Source organism: Ostrinia furnacalis, unplaced genomic scaffold (assembly GCF_004193835.3).
Source record: "Ostrinia furnacalis isolate ACB-3 unplaced genomic scaffold, ASM419383v2 OfSCF2800, whole genome shotgun sequence".
NCBI classification, from domain to species: domain Eukaryota; kingdom Metazoa; phylum Arthropoda; class Insecta; order Lepidoptera; family Crambidae; genus Ostrinia; species Ostrinia furnacalis.
The window spans coordinates 553,250-563,643 of NW_021133039.1; the positions used below are offsets into that span (position 1 = coordinate 553,250).

The following is a 10,394-nucleotide window of genomic DNA, read 5'->3' on the forward strand; positions in this document are numbered from 1 at the left end:
TATTAAATTAAACTTTGTACTTAATTAATATCTGTTCCTGTAAGTAAGTGTTAGTCAAAACAAGCGTCGCCTCGTCCGGCGCCCACGCATTCACATACCTTCGTTATCGCTGTACTCGCCGCTCGCAGTGTCTTCAAACCAGGTGGCTAAATTAAACAATATTTTTATACAGGGTCTCTTCGTAAATTTATTTTGTTTGTGTGTCGGTTTTTATTACAGATTTTCCTCGTGAATTTTACGTAATCATTCAATTATTGTGCTCTTATATTATCCACAATTCCTAAATCCTGTAAGGATACAAACAAAGAAGTCTACGAAATCCTAACTGATCCTACAAAAAAATCGTTACCACATGTGCTAATCCAAACATCAGTATCTGATATACCTCTATGTCTACTAGTTGACTCAGGTTCTTCCATCAGTCTTTTGAAAAGAACTTCAATTCTAAATCGACCCAAAATAATCAGAGAACCTATTCAGATCAAAGGAATTGATCCTGTAGAAAAACCAACTCCAACTCTTGGACATCTAAATTTAACTCTTTATTTGTCTGATAAAATCCCTTGTAATTATATTAATTACAAATTCCACATAGTTAAAGATATTCACCTCCCCTACGATGGAATCATTGGAAACGATTTCCTCAGCAATTTAAAATGTAATATTAATTACAACAAAAATATCCTTATGATCAATCAATTCAATTTGAATCTTTACTTCAATGACCCCGTGTACGTGATTCCACCACGATCAGAAACCGTCATTGAATGTTCCGTATTAAATCCAGATGTAAAAGAAGGACTTGTTCTTGACCAACATATTTCTGACCAATTGTTTGTTGCAAATTGTGTAACAAAAGTAAAACAAAATCACAGAATCAATATTTCAATTTTGAATACATCCGAAAACCCAACAACCGTTAACTCGAACCTGAAACTAAAACTTACTCCCTTGGAAGAACCTATCAAAGACAATGTCNACCTACAGTCACAAAGAATTTAAAACCAAAAACAGTTAAGTTTCAAGAATATGTAAAAACAAAGGAAGAAAATAAGAAGAAAATGAAAGATTACTATGACAGGAAAACTAGAACATTACCAGAACTACAAGAAGGAGATAAAGTCTATTTTAAGAAAATGCCAGATACTCCATGGATCACAGGTACAGTAAGATCTAAATGTGATCAGCCTAGATCTTATACTGTTGAAGGGCCTGATGGATTTATAGGAAGGAGAAACAGACAACATATTTTGAAGCCTCCGCAGTCACCTCAAACTGTATCTCAAGAGATGATAAAAAGAAGTCCAGATGTCGATACATCTCCAACATCACATACAGTGTCACCGTCTATTGAAGAGCATACAACTCCAGGTACAAGGCGCTCTAGGTTTGGAAGAGTTATAAGACCCCCAAGACGGTTAGATTTATAATTTAAGTTACTGTTTAATAAACATAAATTGTGTTAGTGACTGTGAAGGACTGATATAATGTTAGTAATGTCTGATGTTTAACTTTAATGTAGAGTGTCTGTTTAAGTCTATTTAAAGAGTATAATACTTATATTTTATTCCAACAAATTGTCATATTTTGTATTACATAAACAAGTCTTATGTTATTTGTCAAGTCTTTAATAATAATAAATAAAAGTTGTAATAGTAGTCAAGTCTGTAAAACTGTATCAATCTGTAAAATTAAAATATTTTACTTTTTTCTAATAAGGAGGATGTTATGAGAATAGTCACATCACTAGTGTTACGCACAACACTATCTCTTAAGATGGCGTCATGCTCCATTGTCTTTGGTCTTTGGTCGTCGTCTTACATTGGTTGTACTGAATGTAATGTATTTCATAATACTGAATAAACTCAAGTCGCTTCACAATATAGTCTTTCACTCATACACCAAACACTACAAAATGGTAATATTGAAACTCCTTCCATTAAGACGTTGTAGGTGACGTGAAAACCAGATGAGGACGCGGTGTTGGTGCTAGAGGTGGCCATTTCATCGTCGTCGCTATCATCACTTAAACTTTCATCATTATTTGAGTCAGAATCATCATCCCCTACGCGAATAATAAATGTTTCTGTCATGATGTCGACCACATGATCGCTTTTAGAATAGTCGGCCTCGATTTCCTTTACCTTTGTGCATAATTTCCCCCATTCTGTTGCGCCCATTAAATTTACTTTTTCGTTAACCAGGTCAGTTATCCGTGTAAGGTTCCAACTTACATTTTTGCTGGCGACATATCCCTTTATTTGGGACCAGGCCATTTCAATTGGATTTAAGTCCGGATGATATGGAGGCAAACGAAGTACAGAATGGCCTGCTTCGTTCAATATCTCATCAATACTAAATTTCTTAAATTGCTCTTTATATTTCTTTATTAAGTTGTACAACTCCGGCTTTAACATGTATTCTTCATATTCAATTCCTTTTTGACTGAGCCAGGTTTGCATATCTGCTTTCTTTGTATTGGACGCTGGTGCAGCATCAAGTTGTTTGTTGTGGTACGATGCATTGTCGACTACCACGACTGAATTAGGCGGCGGTAAATTCGGCATCAGTTTAGTACGGAGCCATCGCTCGTAATTCTCTGAATTCATGTTGTCGTGGTAGTCGCCGCTTTTTGTACCGGCTTTGAATGTCAGCAAAGCATTCGGCACAAAACCTGCTTCACCACCCGCGTGCTCTATGACCAATCGGCTACCTTTAGATATTGGTTTTTTAATGCCTTTGGTGGGACCGTCTGTCCAAGAATGGTGAGATGCATGGGAACTGTCGACATAAGATTCATCAGTGTAAATGATAGGTCTTCCTTCCTCTCTATATTTTTTGATCTTTCTCAGATATTCAATTCTTTGAAATCGAATTTGTGACTGCTCAATTAAAATTTTCCTATTCGTTTCTGTTGCTTTCCATTTAAACCCCAAATTTTTTATTATTCGCCTGAGACTTGCTGCAGATCCTTGAAAATGTAGGTCATCCTGTAACTTCCTTCGCAACTTGCCTATGGTAGGCAATTCTTTTTCAGTGATGTGGAAATTATGGATGATTCTTTTTATAACACCCTGATCAAAGCTATCAATGCCTGTTATTGGTTTTTGTTTGTTTCTTTTATTTTTGCCGGGAGTTCTAAAGACAGTAAGAAATTCTGAAGATTTTGATTCTTTTACAATTCGTCTCACTGTAATCACGGAACTAGAGATTGCAAAATCCGGATTTTTCTTAAATCCGGTTTTCCGGATTTGTGTTACGTACAAATCCGGATTATCCGGATTTTTCGAATATTGGGTAAATTTTTTAAACCATCAATTTAATTTAAATAAATCGTAGTTTTTTTCAAAAAGATGTAAGTATTTGAAGAAAAGCGTTTTATTTTATTATCGCGCATGGAATTTATTCCTCTTTTTTTCGGTTTGCGCTACAAGCTTTCGAAATTATTTGAACCTTGCATTATTTTTTTCGTTTTAGTACAAATGCATTTCAGAATAAAAATTTGCTTGTACCTACTTATAAAATATTTTTTTTATTCTTCTTCTTGTCGTGTCGACAACAAACCTACACAGCGTCAGCCCAAAACTCCGCCACAAGAGTGGCGTTGTCAGTAGCCTTCATTAAATCTTCCTGCGTGCAGTTGTTTGGGCACGCAGGGCACGACATCATGTGTTTCGTCGACTGGGGAACAAAACCACACTTGCACTCCAAGTTTGATCCATCTAAGAATCCCTACCTGACACCTGAACAGATTGTCCTTACTACGGCAGACCTGTCTGAAGTCTATAAAGATTTCCAGGTAGGCCAGGGGAGCTCATTTTTTTATTATAATTTTATTTTACACTTTTAAGTTGTATTTCAATCTCAGGGCCCTGGTCATTATTTACGGCCAAAGTGCTCGGGAAGACGAATCCAACGAACTCAAACTCTATAAGTTTCTGCCGTTTCGGTTAGGAGTTCCTATGGCCACCTCCTGATTCATCATCAGAACCCTGAACATTATCTAGCACTTAAGTGCTTGAAAAGACAAATCCAACAAACCCAAATTCGATGAGTTTCCACCGTTTCGTTTAGGAGTTCCTATGGCCACCTTCCGAATCCATCATCAGGACCCTGGGCATCATCTAGCACTAAAGTGCTCGAAAAGACAAATATAACGAACCCAAGTTCGATGCGATTCCGCCGTTTCGTTTAAGAGTTCCTATGGTCACCTCTTGACTCCATCATCAACCCAGCTAAATGGTTGGCGGTATATCCAACAACCTGTTTAGAACTCTTTTAAGGACTTCTCCACAATCACTCCCATTCTCATACAATAACATTTCGAGATGAATTAATGTAAGCAAATCGAATCCGCTGGGTGAACTTGATGGGCGAGGTTGAAGATCTCTACTTACACTTGGCCTGCGGATGAATATGGAGAAAACAAAGCTTATGTCCAATGTCCATGTTGCGCCCTACCCAGTTTCGGTTGGAAGCTCAATTCTCGAGATTGTTGACAAGTATGTCTACCTCGGACAAACGATTCAGCTGGGAAGGTCCAATTTCGAGAAAGAGGCCAATCGTCGAATCCAACTCGGCTGGGCAGCGTTTGGTAAACGACGCAACATCTTTTCGTCCAAAATACCTCAGTGCCTGAAGACTAAGGTCTACAGCCAATGTGTGTTACCAGTGATGACTTATGGTTCGGAAACGTGGCCTCGCGTGCTATGGAGAGGGCTATGCTCGGTGTTTCTTTACGAGATCGAATCAGAAATGAGGAGATCCGTAAACGAACTAAAGTCGCTGACATACTAGCCCGACGGATACAAGCTGAAGTGGCAATGGGCAGGGCACATAGTACGCAGAACTGACGGCCGATGGGGCAGCAAGGTTCTGGAGTGACATGCAATAAATAATTTGAATTCGGAGTGGAGGCCGCGTACCGGAAAACGCAGCGTGGGACGTCCACCCACAAGGTGGACCGATAACATCATAAAGGTAGCAGGAAGGCGCTGGACGCAGGTCGCTACCAACCAGGCAACATGGAAAGCATTGGGCAAGGGGCCTATGTCCAGCAGTGGACGTCCTATGGCTGAGATGATGATGATGATAATGACTTACACTTTAAAACTCAGCGATATGGTGTTTCAGAATCAGCGTCTCGTATATAAAACTCACTGGCCGACTAGCGAATTCACTTACGCATGCAGCATGACGCGTCATTGTGCAGGCACAGTGCAGGTGTGAGTGTTGTGCGATGAAGTGCGGGTTCGTTCAATCAAAACTTCGCTTGTTTTGCATCCATGTTGCATTCAATAGATATTTTGGTTTATGATTTTATGATAAAATTTTTGGGGTAAAAATATTCGAAAAAACCGGATTTCAAAGTAAAAATCCGGATTTTTTTAAAGCCTCAAAATCCGGATTTTTCAGATATTTTCGAATTTCGAATAATCCGGATTGCAATCTCTACACGGAACATTTTGTTGCCTCTGCGGTCCGTTTCATGCATTGTTTTAAATTATCAACTGCTTTATTATCAGCCTCTCTCTTCATAAAACAATATACGTCGTAAATCATTTTTCTCACTTTTCTGTGTAAAACCATTTCGTAATCAAAAACTTTTGTGCACGATGGTATTTTGAGAACGATTGTGACGTGGACACAGCTTCGAAATCAAAGGTCGACTGACGAACCAATAGCCCACCGGCATGCATGCGAAGCGAGACCCGCCCGCCCCGCGCCGCACCTCATACCACCAAATCGACCGATAAATCGCTTAATGCGCAGCTTGACCACCAGCGCTCTTTTTACATGACGCGACCTGTACTCCGTATCTTGTGGCAGCAGTAGATATTTTCTCTCCTTTTCTTACTTCTTCGATGGCTTTGGCCATTTTTGTTCTTTCGTATATTGATTTCTAGATGCCATATCTACAGTCAAACAAAATTTGTTTCTTTGTTAATTTCATTGAACCAATTTTGGACACCTAATTATGGACATTATGTACATAATTGGAAAGAGACATAATTTACAGCTGACTAAAAAAATAAGTTAATGGTAAACAAGTTGGGAAATTTAAGACTTAAAAAAAAAGTTTGATAAATGCCCTTCATGGACATTTTGTCCATATTTAGGTACAGGTTTAAAAAAATATCCAATTTTGAACAGCAATAAATTTTGGTTGAAATTATTAAGAAGGTTTAGGTTAGAATGTATAATTAAATCTATTAACAATTCAATTCAATAAAGAATGCGATATTTAACAGCAAAATTAAACCTGGCATAAAAAAAAAAAACAATAAATATACTCACTTGCATCGCGATCCTTATAGTAAATCCAGATTTTTGCTAGCGATGAACGGGCGAGTAAGAAATTGCAATGATCGGAAACGAAATGGCTGATGGCTCTCAAAAATGGTTTACATATTGTCATCTAGTATGTTGGTAGAACTGAATAAAGTTGCCATACGAAAAAAATAATTTGCCGATTTCTTAATTATGGAGGTAATTTCAAAAAATGTACATAATTGGTCCGCGTTCACAATAGGTGCATCTACCTTAATGGTTTTGTTCATTTGAAAATTCATTTTTCATAATATCGGCATCCGATGTTGTGGCTGGATATACCCGGACCCAAAACATCAATTATATGTCCATCAGTACAGACCATAAGGAATGGTTTCATTAAGTTTCTATATATACATATGCATACTGTAAGATTTTTTTATACATATAGTTGGAACTCTCAATATGTTCCATCAAAGATGACAATGATTGAGGTATTGAAAGGTTTCTTTCTACCAATTGCTGCCTATTTATGTGATTGAGGCCTCGATTTCTTGGCACAAAATTTTCTGTGAGAAGATCTCTTACTTGGTGCAGCCACTTTTCTAGGGTTCGCCTAGAAAGTTTTAACAAAGTTGCCAACCTTTCATTGGAGTCACCGGTTCTGAGTTTCATTAGGTAAGCCGCTAAAGCTACGGTTGCTTTTGGTATATCCAATAACTGAGGGACTTCAGTGAACATTTGATTGAACTGTGCTTTATTCAATCCAATCCATGTACACTGAAAAAAAATATGATTAATGAAATCAAAATATTGATCGATTTAATCAACATACTTATTAAAATACGTTCGCATAAAGCAACTTGATCCTTGCTATGAAGCCATCTTGATTAAAAAAATATCAAGAATTACTGTCAATTCAAATAACCTTTAAGTAAAAATGATCAATTCCTTGATTAAATTAATCAAGCCTAATTGTTGGCAGTGATGATAAAGTTGGTGATAGCAATCATAATCTTAATTCATTTAACCAATTTTTTTGATGTGTTTAATCGTGAAATTTGATTTATTTTACAAACAAAAATGATCAACCTAATAATTTCGATTTATATAAAACGTAACTAACGAACATGTAACTTACCAAAATATAGCCTTCAGGCTTTTGTAGAGCAGGATATGTCTTAATGTATTCCTCAATAGAACCTTCAGGGTCTTTAATTTTTCTACTTTCGAAGGTTTCATTCCATTTTGACAGTACTAAAGACCAAGGTGATGAACTGTGTTTCAGCCACGTTAGACTTTCTAGAATTCTTGTTTCATCTTCTAAACAGATGGGCTCAGAAGTTGTTGCATTTCCTTGTGAGTGAGAAGAACGAGGACTTGGCACCCTTTTGTCAAGCACTCCAAGTTTTTGGTATTTGCGCCTGGTGTTTAGTAATTGACTTACTAATTTGCCTCGTGCCTGAATTGTGTTTCCTTGGGCTGTTACACATGCAGGTATGTAGGGTAACCGGTACAATGATTGGCCCTTTAAGCAAAGTTCTCACTTTGAACTCATGTTACTCTGAATATTGACATAAAATTGACTGCTGAATTATGTAGTACCATTCCTAAAGGAATTTAGAACAATTTGAACACGATTTGGATCTACACCTTTGTGTTAATATATATTTTCACTCAATTTAAGTAAAAAACACCCAAAAGTAGTATTATTGGCCCCCTCGAGCATAGTCCATTGACCTAGCTACCTGAAGAATGACCGGGCCAATCATTGCACACGTGGTGTGCCAATGAATGTAGTGGAATGGGCAATAGTGATGGGAAACGAATAATAAAATAAAAATGTTGCTTTTTCAATTAAGGTAGTTAAATTATATTTTCAATTTTCTTACCAAAGTAAAAATAATAAAACAATCTCCAATTTAGGCCTATCGCATGGTTACTCTTACTTTAAGAAGGCTCAGTCTGTTTTTGTTTCCCAAGACATTTAGCATAGCTTATGGCGTTAGGATTCCAAGGATGTAATCCGCAAGCCCGAAACCCATTTACGATCACTAAACTTCCTTCTTTATATACTTTTCCACTACAGTGGTGAGGACCCCGCCGAAGTCTACTTTAGTAAGTTGCTTAGAAACGTTGTTTTGTCGCCATTCGAGCACAGCTTTCCGCCATCCATTTTTTATGGGTTTAAATGCTGACACGTCAGCTGGTTGCAGTATTCTAGTTGCATTTGGGTACAGCGCAACTAATACTATACCCAATTCTTTGCATTTCTGACTCAGTTCATAGTTTATATGGCTTTTATGGCCATCGACGAACAAAATCACGGGGAATTCAACATTGTTACTCACAAGGTAAGGGTGTAAAATGTTCGTCACATATTGGAAAAAAAATTCCTTTGTCATCCACCCGGTCTCTGACAGTGATATTCCCCAATGTGGAGGAACAGAATCTCTTATATCTGCACGCATCCGCTTCAGTGGGTATATTACCAAAGGTGGTGTAACTGACCCATTTGCTGAAAAAGTGAACATGACAGTTATATTTGACTTTGCTGCTGCCATATCTATTTCGTAGACATCTCTGGACCCTTTTTCCGCCAAAACTTTACCATTTTTAGGACAGAGTTGGAAGCCTGTCTCGTCTCCATTGAACATTCTATTTGGATCATCAAGGATTTTAAGCTCTTCATCAGTAAGTGTATTTTCTATTTGTTTGAACCACTTTCTAATGTTTTCTTCCGAAACGTTAGCACTTGCTGAGGTAGCTGCTTCGGCAGTTCTTACGGCGATTTCGGGATGTCTTTTTAAGGCGATAGGTNCTGCATAGCTAATGAAAATTCAGCCTTCTAGTTTTATCCACAACGAAGTTACAGGCGGTCGAAAATGGCCTGAATCGAGAAAAGGATGGTACGGCCGTGCCGCTTTTTTGCTCGACTTGGTGGGGGCACTGCCGTGCCCCCAGATATGTTATTCTAATGTTTAAATAATAATACTGTAAATCTCTCAAAAATCTGTCCTTTCACACATATCTAACCCGTATTCATTTTACGTGTCTCTCTACACTTAGTATAATTGGTACATATCATTGTGTCATGTGTTTATTACAATTATAAATGAAGAAAATCCAAGCGCGTTATTTAACGCGTGAGCATGTTTATTGAAGCTCGACGTATTATACGAGTAATACTGTACGGACGACAGCACATCGGCGTACACACTTTGCCATCGTATGTAGTCGCAATAGGGGTCATTTTATAATAAAAATGTATGTCCTTTCGACAGTACAGCGCGTTCGCCGCGACCTACTACGGCGTGTGCGCAGGACGCATCTGTGCGTGTCAGGGCTGCTCCTTCGTGCGAGCAGAATGCGAGCTCTTGAACTACTTCTGTTGTCTGTGCACAATAATTAATCATGCTACTACATTGACGTTACAACTTACCTACTCTTATTTGATATATCCAGCAGAATTATGAAATATATAATGTGTACAATAATTGTAATTAATAGTACCTACTAATCGTCGATAAAGGTAGACGAGAGACAATAGACTTAAAATAAACAATCAAGATGGATGTTACCAATAATGTCGTTAACCTTTATGTTGCAAAAAATTAAGTGAACAAAAAAAAATATAAAAGCTGTTGAAAAAGGTACTCCGTTTACCAGATATGTGTATTTTGCAAAATAAATGAATTTTATGAAAAATTTTTTTAAAGATACATACGAGATAGTATCAGCACGAGGCGGCCTAACCTGCCCTCGCACCGCACGCGTCGCGAGTGCGTCTCGTAAGATACGCACTCAACTTTTGTGCCAGTTCCATCGACAATATTTTTATTACAGACTATTTTTGGAAAATACTTTAACTGACGTGACTGAATGCACTTGTTGAACTTTTGAATTTATTCTGGTTTCCCTCACAAACTCAATATTTTAACAGTGTATTGCGACTTTTGCCACTCTGACTATTGTGCAATATAAATTACTAGTATTTTTTGGTAGGTTTTTTAGGTTTTAGTACAAATTCGAAGAAAAATAAGCATGTGCCTAGTTAATAAAATAGTGCAATCAGTTTCCTCATCATTTAGTCTCCATTGCAGCAGCATGATCCTCTTTAGTTT

At 37.6% G+C, this 10,394-nt stretch overlaps 1 protein-coding gene across 2 annotated transcripts; it reads right to left on the reverse strand.

The window, feature by feature from the left end:
- Positions 1-1,519: 1,519 nt before the first annotated feature.
- LOC114356372 (uncharacterized) lies at positions 1,520-9,072 on the reverse strand. 2 transcript variants are annotated; one of them, XM_028309498.1, is made up of 3 exons: positions 7,412-9,072; positions 5,462-7,050; positions 1,520-3,204 (listed from the first exon to the last, which is right to left on the reverse strand). In XM_028309498.1, exons 2-3 carry the CDS (start codon positions 5,587-5,589, stop codon positions 1,866-1,868), a joined length of 1,467 nt encoding a protein of 488 aa, XP_028165299.1. In that variant the 5' UTR covers positions 5,590-7,050; positions 7,412-9,072; the 3' UTR covers positions 1,520-1,865. The 2 variants fall into 2 exon arrangements, with proteins under 2 accessions (XP_028165299.1, XP_028165300.1); XM_028309499.1 differs by having other exon boundaries at positions 5,462-5,915; positions 6,298-9,072.
- Between the last annotated feature and the right edge of the window lie 1,322 nt (positions 9,073-10,394).